Genomic DNA, 24,290 nt, shown 5'->3' with positions numbered 1-24,290 from the left:
AATTGATTTCCACAGTAGAACAAAAATGATGCTATTGGTTTCCACAGTAGGTCATCAAGGATGCTATTGATTTTCACAGTAGGTCACCAAGGATGCTATTAATTTCCACAGTAGGTCATCAAGGATGCTATTGATTTCCACTTTAGGTTATGAAGGATGCTATTGGTTTCCATAGTAGGTCACCATGGATGCTATTGGTTTCCACAGTAGGTCATCTAGGATGCTATTGGTTTCCACTTTAGGTCACCAAGGATGCTATTGATTTCCGCAGTAGGTCATCAAGGATGCTATTGATTTGCACTCAAGGTCACTAAGGATGGTATTGGTTTCTGCAGTAGGCCATCAAGAATGCTATTGATTTCCACAGTAGGTCGCCAAGGATGCTATTGGTTTCCACAGTAGGTCACCAAGGATGCTATTGGTTTCCACAGTAGGTCATCAATGATGCTATTGATTTCCACAGTAGGTCACCAAGGATGCTTTTGATTTCAACAGTAGGTCACCAAGGATGCTATTGGTTTCCACAGTAGGTCACCAAGTATGCTATTGGTTTCCACAGGAGGTCATCAAGGATGCTATTACTTTCCACAATAGGTCACCAAGGATGCTATTGGTTTCCACTGTAGGTCACCAAGGATGCTATTGGTTTCCACAGTAGGTCATCAAGTATGCAATTGGTTTCCACAGTAGGTCATCAAGGATACTATTGATTTCCACAGTAGGTCATCAAGGATGCTATTTCTTTCCACAGTAGGCCAACAAGGATGCTATTAGTATCCACAGTAGGTCAACAAGGATGCTTTTGGTTTCCACAGTAGGTCACCAAGGATGCTATTGGTTTCCACAGTAGGCCATCAAGGATGCTATTGGTTTCCACAGTAGGTCATCAAGGATGCTATTGGTTTCCACAGTAGGTCACCAATGATGCTATTGGTTTTCACAATAGGTCACCAAGGATGCTATTGGTTTTCACAGTAGGTCACAAAGGATGCTATTGGTTTCCACAGTAGGTCACCAAGGATGCTATTACTTTCCACAGTAAGTCATGAAGGATGCTATTGATGTGCACAGTATGTCACCAATGATGCTATTGGTTTCCACAGTAGGTAATCAAGGATGCTATTGGTTTTCACAGTAGGTCACCAAGGATGCTATTGGTTTCCACAGTAGGTCACCAAGGATGCTATTGGTTTCCACAGTAGGTCATCAAGGATGCTATTGATTTCCACAGTCGGTCACCAAGGATGTTATTGGTTTCCACAGTAGGTTATCAAGGATGCTATTTGTTTCCACAGTAGGTCACCAAGGATGCTATTGGTTTCCACAGTAGGTCATGAAGGATGCTATTTGTTTCCAGAGTAGGCCATCAAGGATGATATTGGTTTCCACAGTAGGTCACCAAGGATGATATTGGTTCCACAGTAGGTCATCAAGGATGCTATTGGTTTCCACAGTAGGTCACCAAGGATGCTGTTGGTTTCCACAGTAGGTCATCAAGGATGCTATTGGTTTCCACAGTAGGTCATCTAGGATGCTATTGGTTTCCACTTTAGGTCACTAATGATGCTATTGATTTCCACAGTAGGTCATCAAGGATGCTATTGGTTTCCACAGTAGGTCACCAAGGATGCTACTGGTTTCCACAGTAGGTTATCAAGGATGTTATTGGTTTCCACAGTAGGTCATTTAGGATGCTATTGGTTTCCACTTTAGGTCACCAAGGATGCTATTGGTTTCCACTTTAGGTCACCAAGGATGCTATTGATTTCCACAGTAGGTCATCAAGGATGCTATTGATTTCCACTTTACTACGACTAATGGGATTGTTTACCCTAGGGACTTCGGTTAAAAACCATTGCCCGAGCACACTGCTTAACATAAAACTCTGCATAAATAGGTGGAAAACGGCCATAAAATGGACAGCCCGATTTTACTGGGCTGTACCATTGATATAAATAGAAAACTTTGCAGTGTTGGTGCGGTGCCTTAATAAAAATCTATTGGTTTAAAAATATCTATACTTATTTAAGAAGCGTTTTAAGAAAAACGCAGTACTTTACACACTAGGTTATCAGTAGGTCATCAAGGATGCTATTGGTTTCCACAGTAGGTCACAAAGGATGCCATAAACCATTGGTTAACAAACTGGCTCTGGGCTGTCACAGAGGCCCTAGTTTGACAAAGCTGTTCATGGTTGCTAACATAGCCTTTGTAATCAAAGCATTTATGTTGTCAAAGTGGCTTTAGGTAAACAATGTTGCTAGTTTGCCTCAGTTGCCCTGGGCCATCAAAGTGGCTAAAGGCTGTACTCTAGGTTGCCAAAGTGACCATACTTCAACAAAGTAACTCTTGGTGACCAAGGTTGCTCTCTAACCATTTATCAATATGACAATTGTGAATAACATAGCAGGTGACTTTGTAGCTACATGTAGTATATTGCCATGAGATATGCTTCAATGTTGCACAATGCTTTGTAAATGCATTGTTTTGTCATGAGACACACCAAACTGTTGCCCACTTAAATTGTATATGGATTGCTCCAAAGGCTCTAAACATGCATTTTGCTATTTTATGGTGAATAAAGATTGTGATTTTGAGCTCGGTGTTTTTGGAGAAAACCCGAGGTATTGTCATAGCCAGCTCGTTGTCAGCCGTCCGCTGTAGGCGTCGTACTAAAACCTTAACATTGGCTCTAAAATCAAAGTGCTTCCACCTACAACTTTGAAACTTCATGTGTAGATGCACCTTGATGAGTTCTACAAGCCACACCCATTTTTGGGTCACTAGGTCACTGTAACCTCTAAAAAAAAATAAAAAAAATTGACAAGCTTTCATTTATTCTATCCTGCACCTGCAGCCGAGCTTTGGCAGCCGTTATGCGGTGCTCTTGTTTAAATGATGAATTAGGTACAATAACACCAATTATGATTGATTGTATTTATTCATAACAAAACAGTAAAACATAAAAGGCCTAGGTCACTTTGTGATATAACTTATTGAAAGATAACTCCATTGGACATTTCTATTTCACTAATACATTTTTATATTTTAAAAAATAACTGAAAATCTAAATAGTATTGATCCACTGCCAAATCCAATCTGGTACTTTAAGATACAAAGAAATCATACACAATTACAGAAAATGTATAATAAAATCAATAAAGCAAAATGTTCAGACATAAACTTACATGTACCTAAACATTTAAAATATTAAAGATTCCTTTTCTTTCAAAATTACGATTTTTATCAATTTTTTAACTTTTTTTTTTTTTAAATGATTTATAAAAACAAGAATGCTATGATTGCTCTTAAGCGCTGATCTGAGTTCACCAACACCAATGGTTGACGACAGGACCTGGTGACCTAGTTCTTCACTCCCCTTGACCCAGGTTGAGACTTGGCCTTCATACTGTCAAGATAAACACTATGACCAAGTTTCACCATGACCGAGTCATAAATATGGCCTCTATAGTGGTAACAAAGTTGTTCTAAAATGTTACCTGGTGATTTTGTTTTTTCATGCACATGACCCTCGTTTTAACTCTTCCAGTGCTGGAATTGAATTTTGAAGGCCTTTTAAAACAATTTGGATCCAGATGAGACGCCACAGAACGTGGCGTCTCATCAGGATCCAAACTGTTTGCTATTCTAATAGTATTCTTTGAAAAAAATCGAAGAAAATGCTAATTTTAGAAATTCAGCAGACGACATTTTAGCAGACGACAAATTTCCCAGCATGCAAAGGGTTAACGCATTCTAGATATTGTTCACATAAACATTTTGACAGTTTCATCAATATTCAGTCATAATTGTTGCTTCTAGAGTCTACATTCTGACCTGGTGACCTAATTTTTGACATGCATGACCAAGATTTAACTCGGCATGGATATTGTCTATATTAACATTCTGACCATGTTTTATCAAAATTGGATGAAAAATGTGTCAAATATGTTTGTAAAGAGCTTAATGTTTACGACACACACCGCATGACACCAGACATAGTGTGAGCACAATAGCTGACCTTACCGCATGACACCAGACATAGTGTTATCACACTAGCTGACCTTACCGCATGACACCAGACAAAGTGTGATCACACCGCATGACACCAGACATAGTGTGATCACACCGCATGACACCAGACATAGTGTGATCACACTGCATGACACCAGACATAGTGTGATTACACCGCATGACACCAGACATAGTGTGATCACACAAGCTGACCTTGAGCACATCATGCTCAGGTGAGCTAACAAGTACAAGAATTTCAACAATGCAAAACTAAAAGTTATACATGGGAAACACAAGGATGCGAAAACATAAACCTGTACTACAAGGTAAAAAAGGTAAACAAACAAAATGTTTCTGTGCATTGCTTGTGCATTATATTAAAAGTAACCAAACCATCAACACAAAAAACAGGAAATAAAGTTAAAAAGACCATTCACCAAATAGAATAACCAGATCTCATCTGATGAAAATCCTTTGTCCATAAATATGTTTGTCAAGTTTGGATAAGATCAGATGAAAACTATTCACCAACATCAGATTAGTAAAGGCCAATAAGTATACAAAAAAAATAATTCCTGGAGAGATTCAACTATTTTGGTTTAGTCTAGTGAATATTAAAATAAATAACATTGCAAGGCCACAGAACCAGGTCTTACTGATTGATTTAAAACAAAATGTGCAGTTCCAAGCAAGGTCTGTCAGTAAGCTACCTAAATACAAACTGCCGGTAATCTGGTTTGTAGCTAGATGGTCAATGCAATGTATTGTTATTGATTGGAAACCACATATACAAAATAAAATGGCTACAAAAAGCACTTAAACAGCCAATCATGGTCATTAAAATAAACAAAATGACATCAAATGTGTTTGTGTGTGTTGAATACCCCAATTTAAAATCATTCAAAAGAGTTGTAACCATGAATACAAACTTGTTTTCCCACAATCATTTCTAAGATGAAGATACAAATATGAGACAAACAATGTACATACAATGTTCATATCAAAAATTCCAATTAAGCACATTTATTTAGTAACAAACTACAGTTTTTCAATATTTTATCCTATTGGTATATAAAAGATACAAGTTTTTTTTGTCCTCACTTTCCTATTTTAAAATAAAATGTGCTCACTTTTCAACATGTTGAAAATCAGCAGCATTCTTAGCACGTCCTAGGTAAAAAGATGCTGAATCTAATCCTCTTCCAACATAAAATAATATCTCTTGTTTCAGAAATTGTTTTGGCATTGTTTCACAATTTAGATGCCCACACACAATAAGCTCTAAAGACTGTGGCATGGATTTGCAAACCAGAGAAATGTCAACAAACTGACATTGTAACAGGCCAGATAACTACGCAATCAAACACTCATGTTTTAAGATGACTTCAAATGTTTTATATGTATATATTTTGATGGTATGCATTCATTAATGAGGCTTATATTTTACAGATTCAGCATCTTTAGGTATAACAACTTGAAACATCATAAGTATGTAAACACAAAATAACAATCATTTTTTAGGTGCAAGTACAAGATAAAACAACTATGACTGCAAATGTTACAAGTGAAACAGAAGAACATGCATGTCTTCTCTAAACAATTTAACATGATCATTAAGACATTCAGAAACAAAAGCACATTTTGAGGCTTTTTACTTTTTTCTCCAAAAAGTTTTTTAGGTGATTTTTTTTTATTTTTACAGATTCTATATGATTCAAAATGAACAACAACCATCATGGTTACACACATATTTACACACAAATTGAAATACGATTGTTTTATTGTAAATTAATTAGCTGAAAAAAATCTTTATTTAACTATTAGGGTTTTTTCTGTCTTCCAATGAATAGATGACATTTATTTGTCATACTTTTATGACATTCGTTTTTATAAGAATAGCATTGTCATGTTAAAAAAAATCTAGTTATGACAAAGTTTGGTACAAAAGAGAAACATTATATATCTACTATGTCTGTAAAAAATATATATATGTACAAAGCAGTTAATAAAAATATATGTGTATAAAGTTTGCCCTATAACACAGTCTCCCTGGGGAATACTTATTATGTTACAGAATTATTTTTACTCTTATGATGTTCATTACAGACTTATTGTGAAGAGTATTTTCACAAACTGTTCATCCGAATTTCAAGTTAAATTACCAGTACAAAAATGCAGTTTTCACTTTTCTTACATGTATTACGATAAATTACTTAGGAGATCAGTTCACATGTTTATTTGCTTATGAATTCAGCTTGAAAAAGAATTCGGTTAAAATCAAGCATATGGAAAATGGCAGCAGTAACACATAATGAAGAGCATGCTATAGGATGAGACATATATGAGTCGTGTTCTGAGAAAACTGGCATAATGCATGTGCGTAAAGTGTCGTCCCAGATTAGCCTGTTCAGTCCGCAAAGTGTTGTTCCTGATTAGCCTGTGCGGACTGCACAGGCTAATCTGGAACGACACTTTACGCACATGCATTATGCCCAGTTTTCTCAGAATGCGACTCATATGATGATTGACATAATTAAAATGATTAAGCCTTGAAGCATGACAGCATGGAAATACGCAGAAAATATGATTCCAATATAGATATTTAAAAAATTACAATAACTTGCAAATTAACCAATCAATTGCGATTTGTATCAGTGTCCACTTTTAAAATGTAGATACCATCAAACAAATTTCATGTAACTTTTTGTTTTAGCACAATACTTCATTAAAAAAGTTCCTACCATTCTTGATCTAGAAAACACTTATCATTACAAACAGCTCAAGAAAATGATGAAATCACAGTGAATTACTTAAAAAACATACAACATTCACAACATATCACAGCTACATTGCCATTTACTTCTATGTACAAACACAGCAGACAAAGCCAGGCCACTGCCAGACAGCCGGCAGTCTGGTGTTCAGTCATAATTTTGGGTATCACTTAGCTGTTCTATTCATATTTACATATAACAGAGGCTACAGTTAGAGGAAAAATTCATGTTGAAGATAAAAAAACCCTGTTAAGTCAAAAAGAACAGTACCATTCAGCAAAATGTTGGTAATTTCTGAGATTTTATTTAAATTCCTTAAGTAAGGAAGGTTTTTAACCATCATTATATGTGTATTGAATGATAAAAACTGAAATGCAATTTTTTTTCCATTCTAGAATGATATTTTTTAATGGGTCCAAGCATGGTTCAAACAAAATTCAAGTGAAAGGTAAGGTTAAGCTATTATTTCATATGATAGCCTATTTATTTTTCACTTTTGTTAAATGGGAAGGACTTTACTTTATAGCACTTGATTAATAGGCAGGGAGGGTAAACAAACATTGTGCCCATATACATACAGGATACATGTTCTTCCATCTACTCATATCTGACATTCTACAAAATGATAACACATGATAGTCCATACATATTTACATTATATGAACATAAGTTCACCATTAAACAAAACAATTAGATATAGATATATTAAAAAACTCATATACCCCATGTCGAAGCACAAAGTGACCCACATCATGCAAAATGGGTCTCATGTCAAACACAACCAGCGTAGCTCCACACAACTTCAAGCCTGATCATTGTGCAGTCTGGTCTAGAGATACAATGTCTGCTATTAACTCTTTCAGTGCGGGAACCGAATTTTGAAGGACTTTGCAAACAGTTTGGATCCAGATGAGACGCCACAAAACCGTGGCGTCTCATCAGGATCCAAACTGTTTGCTATTCTGATAGTATTCTTTGAAAAAAATCGAAGAAAATGCTTATTTTAGAAATTCAGCAGACGACATTTTAGCAGACGACAAATTTCCCAGCATGCAAAGGGTTAAGTATTTCATGATTTGGTCTCATATGCAGTCTGCTAACTCCAGACCAGGCTCTGCAGCAGCCCAATTTGGTTGACAACTTAGCTCCTGACTGGACGGTGCAAATGTGCAGGCTTGCTGATTTGGCCACTAATGGCATAAGACCTATTTTCGCACAATACAGATTAAACAAATTAAATCATTACACACAATTAAAGCATAGACACATTATTTATTTTGTGTCAGTTCCTTTTATTATGGAGCCTTATATGCAACTACAGTGTTTCTTTTAATTATTATTAGTTTAGTTAATACCACATCAATCTATTAAATATAACAGTTTACTGCAAATAAGCAAACATGTTGTTTACAATTTCAATCATTGTTTGCTTTAAAAATAGTGAGAAAGTTAACATAATTGGACATAGCGTATTAAAAATAAAATTCCAGAAATGGCTAGGTGGAAATCAATGTATAAAAAGCATTTATTTTAAAACAATTTTTCATACATAAAACAACATGATTTATCATACCAAAGCTAAGTTATTAGTAAATCACAAGTATTGAATATGAGTCTGTAACAATGAAGCATTCTAAAACGTATACTACAATAAGTGATGAGAAACAATAATGCATGCTAAGAACAGTGATATGAAAAAAATTATTAGAAACAAAAGTGGACTACCAACAGAGAGTCAAATGACATTTAACTCTTTCAGTACTGGAACCAAATTTTGAAGGCCTTTGCAAACAGTTTGGATCCAGATGAGACGCCACATAGCATGGCGTCTCATCAGGATCCAAACTGTTTGCTATTCTGATAGCATTCAGTGAAAAAAATATAAAAAATGCTAATTTTAGAAATTCAGCAGACAGCATTTTAGCAGACGACAAATTTCCCAGCATGCAAAGGGTTAAGTACATGTATGTATAACAAGTTGTAGTGCAATTATGAACACAAGTCACAAATTCAACTTACTTACAGGGGTGTAAAATCATAAAGGACTCGTGAAAAATCTAATTTCACCTTTTGCAATTACATGCATATCTATTCTTCGTGTTTTTAATATTAATTTTAAATGTATATCAGCCAATTATCCTTTATATTGTAACAAACAGTGCAGAAAAAAATGTCTTGAACAAAATCACAAATTTTAGTTGTACTTTAACTTCATGATGGATTGTGAGTGCCTCTATGCACTCATGTACATGTATAAGTAAACAACCATTCTTAAGCAGTTGCATTCTTTTGCATTTTTGAAAAATGAGAAACATTTTTGCCTCAATGGTTACTTCTGGATACTTAAATAAAAGACTCATCTATAGGCAGGTAAAGAGCACTTTTATTTGCTGGCAATTTTTGCAAGTGTTGAAGCGAAGGCCCTGTCAAGTTAACATTTTATATCCTTTTTAAAGATCATATGCATGGAAAAAGCCATAAAACACATTCAGGCTTGCATTAGGTGAATCAAGCTCCAATACAGTATCTTTCATTTTCAAACACCAGCCGTCAAGTGGAATTTTTCACCCCTGCCTTAGGAAAGTAAAATGATACTTTGCATTTTAACAAAACATTCTACAGTATGCAAAACTATTTCAAACAAATGCACAAACTTGTTTAATATGCAATAAAAAAGCAAATCAACTCTAACAAATAAACATCAACTACAGACATTATCACGTGGAAGTGACCACACAACAATTGGGTGTCCTAAACATTTAATTATGTCACATATCAAATTGAACAAGACAAAATCAATGATTGTTTTGCAAATGGTATCATCATGATAAACTATGACAAAAATAATACCATATCAATTTTCTGTTTAGAAAAGAAGCAGCATATGTTATGACATCGCTCAACAATTAGGAACCAATACTTCTACCATAAGCTTCATTTTTGCTTTGTTTTTGTGCTTTTGCTTTCATTTGTTTTGTTTTCATTTTAGACAACTTCAAGTAAACTAACATCAGATAAGACACATATTTATACATGTAAACTTACACGCCTATGAGTGATCCAAAGCACAAAACTGTAAAAATGAATAAACTTTATTGCTTGTAGCATGTATTTAATCAATATTCCTCTATGTATAGTCTAAGGTACTAAATTACCTTTCTGGACTGGGCCATTGTTTCTTCACAAACAAGTACTAGAAGTACAATTATTAATTTTGTGTAGCTTTTATATTCAACTTATTGCCTTTACAAAATTCAAAATGTTATAACGGGTAAAACACCAAAAGGATTTCAAGACTTTACAAGCAATGATTAAACTATAAATGAGAGGGTCATGCTAAAGTGGGTCGTATGCAACATGAGGCCATCGTAGCTCCAGCCCAGCCTATGCAATCATGCAGTCTGATAAGGAGCTTTCCTGTTTGCTATAGTGACCCAAGGTTTTGTGATCTTGTCAGGAGCCAAGGTACATCCTGACCAGACTGTGAGAGCGCAGACTGGTCTGTAGCTATACCTTATGCATATGCCATAAAGACCCATTTTTGAATGCTGTGACTCTTATAGAACCTTAAATTACTGGGTGATTCACCATACACCACGTGGGCTTCATCTATATGTTAATTGCAATACTTTTTCTTTTTTAGTAAACACATTCAGGCTTTCATCACTAAAATTTAGCACAAGGAAAATAATTTAACCTCTTTGAAGGTTTTAGGAACATTTAAAGGTAATAAGAAAAACTCCAAAAAAGTCTAGAAGCCATTCAAGACCTGCTCATCTTTAACTACATGGCCCAGCCAGATTTGTGTCTACGACACGAGCACACGCTCTTAAGCACTTCCTCTAGTTGCTTGTACTTGCATTCCCGCCACGTCGGCTCCAGATAATGCTCGTTTAGCCGCTCCAGATTCGGAGCACCTTCCGCCAGCACATCATAAATACATGGCACATTGATCCTATCAGCCAGAACCAAGGGTCCATTCCAAGGGTGCCTTGCTACACGGAACACCTTCAACTTGGGAAAATGAACTGCATTCAGATAGAAACCTCTGCTTTGGGAAATGTCAAGATACTCAATCGACTTGGAAACTAACGAGAAAAACACGAGGCCGTGGCCGCTAGGAGTCCACACCTCCAGCATCAGCTGACGCAGGCATGACAGCCCCAACAACAGTTTATCAATGAGATCTTGGCAAAGTTTCTGAAAGACAAAGTACTTCTCCAACACGAGGCTGTGAAGGTTTTTCAGCCGAAGCAAGCTGTCCACACTCGAGTCAGACCAATCAAATGGCATCACCAGAGTCTCAACTTTGGGGCATTGATGTGTGAAGAGATCAAAAAAATATACAAACTTTCTCTGCCGTAGTCGATGCTTGTACATAACGTCCTGACATGCCACGTTTTTCTCTGTCCAAAACGGCCTCGACGGCGTCTCTTTCCAATTCATACTCGCATACTTTAGCTCCCTTGTGTTTGCTTTATCAATTAAATTCTCCAGCGGTACCAGAAATCCATCTGTCTCTTCGCCAATGTCAAACTTAAACTCAAGGCTTCGTAGTATTGGTCGCAGATCCTTCAAAAAGGCTAAAAACTGCTTAACACGCACGCGATAGCGTATGTAGCAGTTACCAAGGCAATTATGTTCCTCTGTGGTGATGCACCAGAAGGGGAAGCTGCTAAAGGAGACATGCGACCACAGGCTCGGTGTCCGTATGAGATCCCACCATTCATGGCACACCTGCATGGTAAGAGTAATACTGTTGTTTTGTAGTGTTAATGCACACTTGATTTTTGAAGCCAAGATACCCTCATCATGTTTTTGCAATGCAATTAAACACAGCTGTTTACAAGGATTTTGTATAATATAATGAAAATTTGGACAATCTAAGTGCAATAATTATGGCATTAATTATGTGATATATATAAAACCAATCTTTGTACCAAGTTTCATGATGATTGGGCAAAAAATGTGATTTCTAGAGTGTTCATAAGCTTTTTTAATATATATATATATAAGAAAACTGGCCCCCCCGGCAGCAATGTTATTCGACTGACCGGAACCATTTTCGAACTCAACTCTCATATCAAGGAAACAAATGTTTTGACCAAATTTCATGAAAATTGGGCCAAAAATGTGACTTCTAGAGTGTTCACATGTTTTCACTATATACATATAGAGATAAAATGCCCCGCCCACCGGCGGCCATGTTTTTTCACCGATCTGGACCATTTTCGAACTCATCCGAGATATTAATAAAACCAATGTTTTGGCCAACTTTCATGATGATTGGGCAAAAATTGTGACTTCTAGAGTGTTTACAAGGTTTCTCTATAGCCAAATAAGGAAAACTGCCCCCCCCCCCCCCGGCAGCCATGTTATTCAACTGACCGGAACCATTTTCAAACTCAACTCTCATATCAAAGAAACAAATGTTCTGACCAAATTTCATGAAAATTGGGCCAAAAATGTGACTTCTAGAGTCTTCACATGTTTTCACTATAGAGAAAAATGCCCCACCCACTGGCGGCCATGTTTTTTCACCGATCTGGACCATTTTCGAACTCGTCCGAGATATCAATAAAACCAATGTTTTGACCAACTTTCATGATGATTGGGCAAAAATTGTGACTTCTAGAGTGTTAACAAGGTTTCTCTATAGCCAAATAAGGAAAACTGCCCCCCCCCCCCTGGAAGCCATGTTATTCAACTGACCGGAACCATTTTCAAACTCTACTCTCATATCAAGGAAACAAATGTTCTGACCAAATTTCATGAAAATTGGGCCAAAAATGTGACTTCTAGAGTGTTCACAATGTTTTCACTATATACATATAGAAAAAAATGCCCCGCCCACTGGTGGCCATGTTTTTTCACCCATCTGGACCATTTTCGAATTCGTCCGAGATATCAATAAAACCAATGGATGATTGGGCAAAAATTGTGACTTCTAGAGTATAAACAAGGTTTCTATAAAGCCAAATAAGGAAAACTGTCCCCCCCCCCTGGCAGCCATGTTATTCAACTGACCGGAACCATTTTCAAACTCAACTCTCATATCAAGTAAACAAATGTTCTGACCAAATTTCATGAAAATTGGGCCAAAAATGTGACTTCTAGTGTTCACAATTTTTTCACTATATACATATAGAAAAAAATGCCCCGCCCACTGGTGGCCATGTTTTTTCACCGATCTGGACCATTTTCGAACTCGTCCAAGAAATCAATTAAACCAATGTTTTGACCAACTTTCATGATGATTGGGCAAAAATTGTGACTAGAGTGTTTACAAGGTTTCTCTATAGCCAAATAAGGAAAACTGCCCGGCCCACTGGGGGCCATGTTTTTTAACGGACCGGAACCACTTTTGAACTCAACCAACATATCATTAAGACAAACATTTTGACAAAGTTAAATGAAGATTGGGCATGAAATGTGACTTCTACAGTGTTTACAATTTTTTTTTTTTTTTGAACAACCTAGTTTTTGACCCAGCACGACCCAAATTTGAACTCGACCGAGATTTCATTGGGACAAGCTTCTGACAAAGTTTCATGAAGATCGGACAATAAATGTGGCCTATAGAGTGTTTACAAACCAAATGTGGACGACGGACGGACAGACGACGGACAAAGACCGGTCACAAAAGCTCACCTTAGCAATCAGGTGAGCTAAAAAAAGATTGAAATATTGAATACCAGTATTTGACAGTTAAATTTTGCTACTCAGAATATGTTCGATATTACCTGTGCACACCGCCCCTTGCCATGACTGGACAGGTATGAAAATATCTTCAGTTTGCAATCGACTGGCAGTGACTGGAAGGGGAACACATCTACATCTTCAGGTAAGATCGTAGTCTGTGGACTCAAGATCGAACCATCGTCACCTACAGGGCTGTTTCTGTCCTCCTGACTGTTCACTTTGACCCGTTCCGTTCTAGAGCCTCGTACTGCATCCAGCATGCCATTCAGTCGATTTCTGATTGCGGACTTTACAGGAACTTGCTCTACAGGGGTGGGAGAATACTGTTCTCGTTTGTTAAACCTTGATCTGGTAGCCTGGCTGACTGTTAGCAACTGCTTTACATTTGCTTCCGCATTGCCATGCCCTTTGGAAGACACTGAAGGCTTCTTTGAGACTAAGTTATTTGAGAATATCGGGAACATGGAGTTACCATGATGCCTTGCAGGGTCGGCAAAGATGATAGCATTTGAGGAGGAATTTGATTTGACTCTTGTAGACTTTCTTGTTTTGGATGAAGATCTAGGCCTTAATGTAACGGAACTTTTCTTGGAAATTCTCTCAGCCATTGTCTTTCCCCATCACTGAAGGCCCTTACTTTTTCTAACAACTTCCTGATAAACAAAGAACATTCAAGATAAGCTCATTAACCCAGACATGATAGTCACATTGGCATTTTTTGTTTGTTTGGACAGGCATATTTATTGCAAGATCACAAGATTTCACCGATATTATGAGAAACTTTGAGAAACTCAATCTGCATTTTTACAGGAAACAATCATTGCAAACAAGAGCTGTCCAAGGAAATAACGCTCAACTTTTCCTGTTCTTTACTTGTCAGAGTTTCTGGGGTTTTCTTCTAAAACCAACTGTTTGTACAGTAGGTAAGTTATAAAGCTATGAAGAAACTAAGTATTTTCCTAATTTGAAATAAATCTTCCTAAAAGACTTGATTTTGAGCAGACACTGTTCACTAACACTTGATTGGTCATTGTCGGCTTGGGTACTTCTTACATGTACCCAAAGTAATCTAAAGTATACTTACATGTACCCGGGGTATGGTAAATATACATGTACTATAATGTACCCGGGAATTTTAACGCTAAATCGGTCATTGTCGGCCATTTTTGAAAAATTAATTTATGTTCACATTTATGTCAATTTGCTGTTAAATGGTCTCTATATTATCAAAACTAAAAAAAACATGTTGATGCAGTTTTTTCAAAAAGAGAAGTTTGTTTAAGACAAACAATATCGTTTTACGGTAATCTGTAGTGCGTTTTATAACAACGGATTTTGGGCGGGAATACAACCCGGGTATAGTCTAATATCGACCGGGTACGTTTAAGTATATTTACCATACCTGGGGTACATGTAAGTATACTTAAAGAGTACCCGGGGTACATGTAAGTAGTACCCGAGCCGACAATGATCAATCAAGCTTCACTTACAGCGACATTGACTGCTGACCTTAATCCACTGAGCCTTATATGCAAATTACATGAAGTTGTCATACTGTGTATATGATTGCATCACAATCAATGAATTCGTTCTTGAGATCTTAAGCCAAAACCATTTCTCTTAATTCAGTTAAATTGACCTTGATCACACCCATCTCATGAGCAATCCCTTGCACAAGGAATCTATGTACCAAGCCCACTTTCATCAGCCAATAGAAATTCTGATTTTGCAAGTTGCAATTTCATAGCAGATTCTGTCAAATTTTCAGTTGTCCATTCATGCTGTGGACAATACAAACCATTCTTCTCCCTTAGACCCTTCCTGAGCATTTATCATTTAAATATATCCTTACATACTCCAGCAAAATACTGGAATTACTCAGTCTTAACAATTTTTATTTTATAATCCAGTCGACCAAAACATGACATAATTATAATAACAGGTAATATTTTGACTAGTCCAACGCTTTAAATATCAGACTTTCTATTTGAACAAATATCATTTCACTAGCCCCAGGTTGCTTGGCAAGTGGTAACCATGAAGACAGACAACTAACAAGAACTTAGTTTAAAGAAGGTACATGTAGATAAAACAGGAACATGTATAAAAAAACCTTTGGCTTTCAGTCTACACTGAGCGTGCAGTAGTAACTGAAGTTATGTCATCAATAACAAAAGATAAAGACTCATTTCTTTACTCAATGCACACTTTAGATGTTAGTCATTTAAAATTCTTTAAAACGATTAATTAACAAAAAAAGATTTGTCAGAATGAAAAAGCCTTACCTGGATACCTGGACTGTTGGGCCGTAATTTAGCTATGCTGTAGTGGCCCCTCTGATAAATGGTCTCTACTTTAGAATCTCTCTCTGATATGTACTATTTTGTTAAAACTTCTCTAGAGTGCCCTTAGTAAATTTTAATTGTTAATTTAACTTAGATAATTTACAGACGGGTTAAACTTCTTAATGTTCCATTTCTCAGAATTTAGCAACGATTTAAATTGATTAACACTTGTGGCAGCTATTCTTGATTCTTCCAAACTGTTCCAGTAATGAATTGAACTTTGACTAAAGGTGTTGAGTCTTACGTTACTTTTGGAATTCTTGACTCTTAGTTTCAAGTGATGACCACGAATTTTTTTTATAAAAATTAATTCAATTATTACACAGTATAGCCCAGATGACAAGTCAAATGCATGAGCATCATTGAGAATTAACAAGCTACATAATTATGGTATGAAAATGCAACTCACTTGCTTTACATTACGAGACCTTTTTAATTCGGCTTAATTGTTTTTTGACAAGGCGACCATTATTATTTTTTCCGCTAAACTCCGTCAACCACAGAGTTTGTACGGAAAGCTTCGGGTATTTCCGTTTAGTTATCCTAATTACCAGTCCCTGGCTGTCCATTTAGCCCTATTGTTCATCGTTGTGGGTTCCAAAATCGGCAATATTGCGTTCGTTCCGATGTTCACAAGTCTCGACGACTGTGATTTCCCCTCGTCTTACTTAAAAAAAGGTGCAACGTATTTAGTGCTTTGTATGGGCCGTATAGTCCGCAAACCTGAGCCGTATGGTCCACGATTCTGGGCCGTATGGGCTGGGCCGTTTGGTCCATAGTCCGTATGGTCCGTATACCATTGGTTTTAACTGTAAAGCTACATCCGTGGTCTTTGACTAATACCCATTATTCTTATAGTATCGGCCCTCCTCAGAGTATCGTGACTTCAACAAAAAAAACTGAAGAAATGCTGGAACATAACACAGGTGGTTAGCGTGTGGCTATGATATTAATTAGTGAAAACATCATTTTGAATGATAAATAATCATATTATAACGAAAAATTAACTTTTCTGAAAAAAAAATATTTCACTATCAAATATATATATAACAAGGTATGCAACTCAAAATCAGCCCAAAACGGGGTGCATCGCTTTGAACAGCCATATCTTCATCAATTTTGCAGCGATTTTCACGATCTCGGTCTTATTCAACGCAGAAATGAATTTCCTTTCTGGAAATGTTTATGTCTTGCAATATTTTTACAAATGCTGGGTCAACTTTTAAGAAATAACACGATACACAACACGCATGACCCAGTTGACAGTGATCATGCTGTCTTTAAGACTGAAATCTTCACGGAGTAAAGGGCAACTTCCCTATAAAGTTCATGTAGTTCGATACCATAATTCAATAAAACGTATGAAAAAACATTATTACCGTTCTTGTCGTTACATTCTGCATCAAGACTAACTGTCCAGCGCCGTTTGAAACCTTTGTTTACATTCATTTCAACTAACTGACATTTTAAACATACGAGTGATTTCATTGGTCCAATGCGGAGGTGTGTCTTTACAACTGGAGATTTCATTCATAAAGAATACATGATCACTGTCAACTGGGTCATGCGTGTTGTGTATCGTGTTATTTCTTAAAAGTTGACCCAGCATTTGTAAAAATATTGCAAGACATAAACATTTCCAGAAAGGAAATTCATTTCTGCGTTGAATAAGACCGAGATCGTGAAAATCGCTGCAAAATTGATGAAGATATGGCTGTTCAAAGCGATGCACCCCGTTTTGGGCTGATTTTGAGTTGCATACCTTGTTATATATATATTTGATAGTGAAATTATTTTTTTCAGAAAAGTTAATTTTTCGTTATAATATGATTATTTATCATTCAAAATGATGTTTTCACTAATTAATAGCATAGCCACACGCTAACCACCTGTGGAACATAAATGTGTGTTTTTTTTCTCAATTTTTAGAAGTTTCAATTTATTTGATGGTTATCCATGACTATTACTTCGATCATTCTCATGATTGCCGGTGTTCATTGAAAAGGGTTTCCGGTCTTTTCTCCCCCTGGACGTTTCTCCCCTGGTCTTTTCTCCCCCCAAACTCTAGACTTTTCTCCGCCCAACATTTTTTTTATTATCTGTATATTTAGGTAGGAGAAAATGAAGTATGTGATTAAATAATGGTTAATGAAGGAGCAATTTAGTTATACCAGTTATACTTAGTTATAGTAGTGTTATTTTTAATTAAATTAAGTCTATAAGACTATGAAAGAAATAGTAATATAGCAACATATTATTTTAAGTTCTGTTTAAGTTTATAAGTTAATCTAAATTGACAAAAACGTGTCAGATTTGCAGAGTTTCGTTTTAGTTATGCTTTTTTGTTAGGGAACAGTAATATTGAACATTTACCATTCTCTAAAATATAAATTATATGCATCTGTTTACGATTTAAAACCGGAAAATTATAAAGCGTAACAATCGCGAAACGATTGTAGAATTTGGAAAGTTGTGTTGTTATCATTATATTTTTAACATCACGAGGATTGCTTATATTGCCAATAAAATGCACGTGTTTAATGTCAGCACGGGTGACCGAGTGGTTTAAGTGCTATACTTTTATCAAGAGTGGTTTGAGGCCATGAGTGAAATACTTTTTTCTTTCTTTAATTTCATTTTTGTTAGCTCTACTGGCCGAAGGCCGGAAGAGCTTATGTCATGGCATGGTTTCCGTCGTCCGTCCGTCCGTCTGTCCGTGCGTTAGACTTTTCTTGTTTACGCGATAAAGTCCACAGTTTTCATCCGATTCTTTTCAAACTTGTTCAGTGTCTTTATATTAGTGAGGACTCGAACCCTATTGAAAATGGGTTACATCAGAGTACAAAGTCCAGAATCATCTCCCCCTGAATTTGAGAAAATTGTGGAATAAGGCTTGTTTACGCAATAAAGTCCACAGTTTTCATCCAATAATTTTCCAACTTGCACAGTGTCTTTATCTGAATGATGAGTCAAACCCTATTGAAAATGAGCAATATCGGAGTTATAAGTCCAGAATTATCTCCCCTTAAATTTGAGAAAAAATGAAAATTCATTTTTTTATGAGATAAAGTCCATGATTTGCATTCAATTCTTGGCAAACTTGCACAGTGTCTTTGTATCAATGAGCACTCAAACCCTTTTTTAAAAAGAGAACTATCGAAGCAATAAGTCCAGAATGACTTCCCCTTGAATATGAGAAACTTTTGAAGTCCCGCTTGTTTACGCAATTATTTCCACAGTTTTCATCCAATTATTTCCAATTTTGAACAGTATTTTTATATCAATGAGGACTTGACCTATATGAGCAGAATCGGAGAAATAAGTACACAGTAATCTCCCCTTGAATTTGAAAAAAATCTCATTGTTTGCGCGATTTAGTACACAGTTTCCATCTTATTCTTTCCAAACTTGCACAGTGTTATAGCAGAAGAACGATAATTAAGGCCCTCATGGGCTGTTTTATACCGGAACTCGTTAGTTCGGATGTTTGCATTCATCAATTTAAGTATTTAATGACAAATTTCAAAACTGCCAAAATCTGTGAAAAGGTCAATTTAAGCTTGCTGGTTAGACTCGTTCACACTTTGATAAATTAGCTATTGTCGATCTTTGGAACAATACTAAACAATAAAAAGTTGTTATCATATACCGGTACATATTATATGTTTGTACGCGAGGCAAAATGTCACACAATAACATCTCAAGAGATAATCTGTTGTGTAATTATCTAAAAAGTGCCATTTAATTATTCTTTTTCGATCGCGTTAAAGTATTGAGCAACTGCACGGTTGCACGGTGTACTATATATTTTATAAGGAAAGTAAAAAGTAACATGAGCACGGGGCTTAGAACACTGGCGGAAAAATCCGAACATTACGTCATTTACGAGATGTATTTTCAGGCGCTTGATTTGCGATCGTCCATTTGACACCGGCCACGCAAACAAAGTTGACATTTGCAAATTTCTTTATTTATTGGTATACTCTTCGATATGGCAGATAAAGAAACAGTTGACGAACTATTTGAAATCAAAACAAATTTCTACATAGGGAATTACCAACAATGTATCAATGAAGCCCAACGGATCAAGGTAATCTATGGCAGCGTATGCGGAAGTGTTTTCGGACTAGTAAATATTCGGATTTTAAAGTCTAAAATATTGTGTATAATAGAGCAAATTTAACTTTTGAAGCTGGGGATATATTTTAAAGGTAGTTTTGTTTATGAGTATTCTTCAGTTGAGCTGAAGAAAATTATTCAGACATGGCGAAATACCATTACAATTTACAGACAAGACTGTTCAATATTAGTTCTGGCTACTATAACTTTAAATGTCGCTTTTTATGATTTTTGACAGGCGCGACATTAAAGTTATGGATCAACCCCATTAGAAAAGTCAACCAGAAATTCCCAAAAAGTTGACAGTTAACAAAGGCCGGTCCAAAACAGCTTTTAAATGCAGTTATTGGCCCAAATCAACCACTTGAGAACACACAGAAAGATTGACATTTTTCACAGTTGACTATATATTCTTTCACAAAATACTATTTTAAACATTTAAAATTTATCTTTTCTGCTCTAACATATCGAGAAAAACAGCAATGCGACAGACATGATTGAAATGCCAATCTCCCAAGATTTCACGGTCATTCGATGTTTTTTCTATTTTTAGTAAATAGTAACATACCATGTGCTCAAGTGTTTTCAAATTCAGAATGACATTGCCCGGTATTTTAAATTATTCTTGCTTGTTTTGTAAACAAATTGTGGTGTAAAAACAACTCAAAGACAAAATAATTTAAAATTACCAAATTCACTTTGAAATCAGTGTTTTAATCCACCAGACGTAAGTTGTTAATCACAAGTAATAGATTTCAGAAAACGAAAGTAATGTGTACAATTTCAACAAAAAATGTCAAGGTTGATCCGAAAGTATCCAAATGAAAACTCGTCACGTGACAAAGCGACAATTGTCAATGGCATCAAAATTGTGAATTTCAGGCTGATGAGAGTTATTTTCATCTATTGTAAGATGCATTTGAAACATTTGAACCTTGTAATATGCCCCGATGCAGTAATTTATATTCAGGGTTTTGCCTGTCGATCGCCATTGGCGCCAAATGGCGCTAAATTTTAAAAAGTGTCTCCAACTTTTAAAAATTGGCGAATTTAAAAAAAATCGGTAAAATCCTATCCGAAAATATACTGTGAATCAAAAGCACGCGACCGAGCATTAGCGGCCAGCATCTGTCAGTTGTAAATATTGATTTATATATAATATACATAATGATGTAAGCGACCTACCATTCAGACTGCAATCACTGAAGCGTGTAAGTGTTACAAACGGTGTTTTTACTGCTATTGTCAAGTTATATGGGGGTTATTATCGGATTAACGGCTCCTTTATGATATTGAGCAATAAATTAAGTAACACGGGGACAAACTGTCATGACGATCAATAATTATAATGATGATTAGGGCCGATATTTCTTTTATCAAAACCATGGGGCTGGCAAAAGCATTTAATTTCTCCACAAAAACAAATAAAAACTTGTTTCAACAGGTATTTGTGAGCATTTCTGTTTAATAGTTTCATTTTTATAATGTTCTGGGAAGGATATAATTTGATTAAGATACCAACAATTTCTGAAATAAAAAGTATATCGTTCACTCGATGTACTATATTTCGGATATGTTTAAATTCGAACATTTAAAGATAGGGACATTTATGTGTTGGTTTGTTGTTGATAGTTTGTAAAAATTTGTGTTATGTTATTTCAGGCAACTAGAATAGATGGTGGCAATTATCTGGGCCTTTCTGTCAGGAAATTGGCGTGACAAACATTCATTTAATTGAACCTGAAAATCATCCACCACTTACATAAAACGTTTTAACAACAGAAGCTGGTGTATATCATGTCCAAATGACCAAATATAACTGTGTAACAATTTGAAGTGAGATGCTTTGTTTTTTGATGTTTTATATTTCTTTTTTTCTTTCAAATGATGTACATTGGTGTGATTCTATGTTTAAATAATTAATTTTGAAACATTTATGCAGCATACTGTTTAATACATTGATGTTAACATTATTTATATTATATTATTTTGGTTATCTGTATTGTTTATCAAGTTGAAAAAATGTTATTTATATTTTATATGCAAATAAAGCTTATGAAGGTATGACTTATGAAGGTACTTATTGTTTTTTTTATGTAATAACATACTTTTTAAAGTGATAATATAGTCAATGACATTAATGTAGTAAGGTTTCTTTAAATGATTGTTCTTATTAATAAGATTGGAATAACCGACAGTTTTCACGCCGCAAAAAAGTGGCGACAACTTTTTTTGGGCCAGTGAAACCCCTGATATTCATTCACCGATACATTAAGAAATGTATCCAAGCAAATGAACTGTCTTTGATTTATAGCGTGACATAGATATGTTACGACTCTGGTTGACTTTTGATATGGGATTCGCTTCAGCGTACAGGTCTGTCAATACTATATAAACTGTACGCTGAAGTTTCTTTAGCTAGGTCAATGTCTATGCCTAGAAAAAATCTACAGGCCTGTTGTAAATTTCAATAGCTAACAAAAAGCATGTGCTTAATATCTTATATAAAAAAGAGTGGGGAGGAACACATTTTGTGTTTTCACTTTAACTTCCAATTTCTAGACATTCATTAATTTTCTTTGAAATTATCCGAAGTTAACAAAATCATGTTGTTTTTGTGTGTGATTGTTTTGAATCCCCCCCCCCCCCCCCTTGATGGTTATATAACCCAAACATCAATAATGTGCAATGTTTGACATGTTTTGCATTCAAAATAAGACATTTAAACATGTCAAATAAAAGATTGTACGCAATAAACTTCCATGTCTTAATATTTTCAACTGGAATTAATGGCATGAACTCAGGGGAACAAATCTTCGCCCCTTTTTTTCTTTCTATTTTCTGTAAATATTTAGGTAACTTTGAAGTTTAAAGCTGCCAAGTTAAGACATGTAGTGGTACTTCAAATATATTACACATATCTGAGATAAAGTATTACTTAAATTTACTATCTTCAGCCATCTAATCCTGATGTGCGAACAGAGAAGGATGTCCTGTTGTACAGAGCCTATATTGCACAGAAGAAGTATGGTGTTGTTCTGGATGAAATTAAACCCTCTCATCCTCAGGAACTTCTAGCTGTCCGCAAGTTCGCTGAATTTCTAGCTAATGAGAGTCAGAGGTGGGTTGTAATCTTGTCAATATATAAACAGCAAACAATAATTTCTTTAACAGCAGAATACATATTTTATGTACTCTTGATGGTAAATCTTCCTCTAAAAAAACTTTTGGTAATTATACCCCCATTACCAATGGTAATTGGGGCTATATAGGAGTCACTTTGTCAGTCTGTCTGTCCCGAAAGCTTTCCGGGCCATAACTATGTTGTTTATTGTGAGATTTTAAAATCATTTGGCACATTTGTTCACCATCTTTGGACGGTGTGTAGCGCGAAAGAATTACATCAATATCTCAAAGGTCAAGGTCACTCTTTGAGTTCAAAGGTCAAAAATGGCAAAAAATGAGCTTGTCCGGGCCATATATTGTGAGATTTTAAAATCATTTGGCGCATTTGTTTACCATAATTGGACAGTGTGTCACGTGAAAGAATTACATTGATATCTCCAAGGTCAAGGTCACATTTTCAGTTCAAAGGTCAAAAATGGCCATGCATGAGCTTATCCGGGCAATAACTGTGTCTTTCATTGTGAGATTATAAAATCATATGGCACATTTGTTCACCATCATTGGACGGTGTGTTGCGCGAAAGAATTACGTCAATATCTCCAAGGTCACACTTAGAGCTCAAAGGTCAAAAATGGCCATAAATGAGCTTGTCTTGGCCATAACTATGTCGTTCATTGTGAGATTTTAAAATCATTTGGCATATTTGTTCACCATCATTGGACGGTGTGTCGAGCGAAAGAATTACAATGATAATCCAAGGTAAAGGTCACACTTTGAGTTCAAAGGTCCAAAAAGGCCATAAATGAGCTTGTCCGGGCCATAACTATGTCGTTCATTGTGAGATTTCAAAATCATTTTTTCACCATCATTGGACGCACAAAAGAATTATGTCGATATCGCCAAGGTCAAGGTCAAACTATGAGTTCAAAGGTCAAAAATGGCCATCAATGATAATGACATAATAATTCTTAAAAATCGCCCTAAATTAGCCTCTCTTGTTTTGTGAAGACAGCATGCAAAATAGTCTGTGTCAATGCCACACGTGGGGGTATACGTCACGTCTGTGTTAAAAGATAGATCCGGTTTCATTGTTACCAGTATAATTTAAATATATATAACATGCAGTTTTTTTGGTTTTTATGCCCTGAATGACTGCATATAGTTTTTGAAATGTCCGTCTGTCTGTCCGTCAGTCAGTCTGTCCATCTGT

The 24,290-nt window shown here is 35.8% G+C and overlaps 2 protein-coding genes across 4 annotated transcripts in view; one reads left to right on the top strand and one right to left on the bottom strand.

Annotated features, from left to right (window-relative positions):
• Positions 1-2,922: 2,922 nt before the first annotated feature.
• LOC127857777 (uncharacterized) lies at positions 2,923-16,490 on the bottom strand. 3 transcript variants are annotated; one of them, XR_008038628.1, is made up of 4 exons: positions 15,776-16,490; positions 13,532-14,143; positions 4,065-11,525; positions 2,923-4,021 (listed from the first exon to the last, which is right to left on the bottom strand). XR_008038628.1 is itself a non-coding variant. In XM_052394432.1 (3 exons), exons 2-3 carry the CDS (start codon positions 14,096-14,098, stop codon positions 10,572-10,574), a joined length of 1,521 nt encoding a protein of 506 aa, XP_052250392.1. In that variant the 5' UTR covers positions 14,099-14,143; positions 15,776-16,490; the 3' UTR covers positions 2,923-10,571. The 3 variants fall into 3 exon arrangements, 2 of the variants coding, with proteins under 2 accessions (XP_052250392.1, XP_052250393.1); XM_052394432.1 differs by having other exon boundaries at positions 2,923-11,525; XM_052394433.1 differs by having other exon boundaries at positions 2,923-11,525; positions 16,245-16,490.
• A 3,247-nt stretch (positions 16,491-19,737) lies between these two features.
• LOC127858046 (coatomer subunit epsilon-like) overlaps positions 19,738-24,290 on the top strand; it is a 29,205-nt gene continuing 24,652 nt past the window's right edge. Inside the window, exons 1-2 of the mRNA XM_052394913.1 lie at positions 19,738-19,925; positions 22,912-23,075. Of these exons, the coding sequence (XP_052250873.1) occupies positions 19,827-19,925; positions 22,912-23,075 (263 nt within the window). The 5' untranslated portion in view covers positions 19,738-19,826. The remainder of the gene's footprint in view (positions 19,926-22,911; positions 23,076-24,290) is intronic.

Source organism: Dreissena polymorpha, chromosome 14 (assembly GCF_020536995.1).
Source record: "Dreissena polymorpha isolate Duluth1 chromosome 14, UMN_Dpol_1.0, whole genome shotgun sequence".
Lineage (NCBI taxonomy): Eukaryota > Metazoa > Mollusca > Bivalvia > Myida > Dreissenidae > Dreissena > Dreissena polymorpha.
Note: the sequence above shows the minus strand (reverse complement) of the source record. Positions and strands in the feature narration are given on the sequence as shown.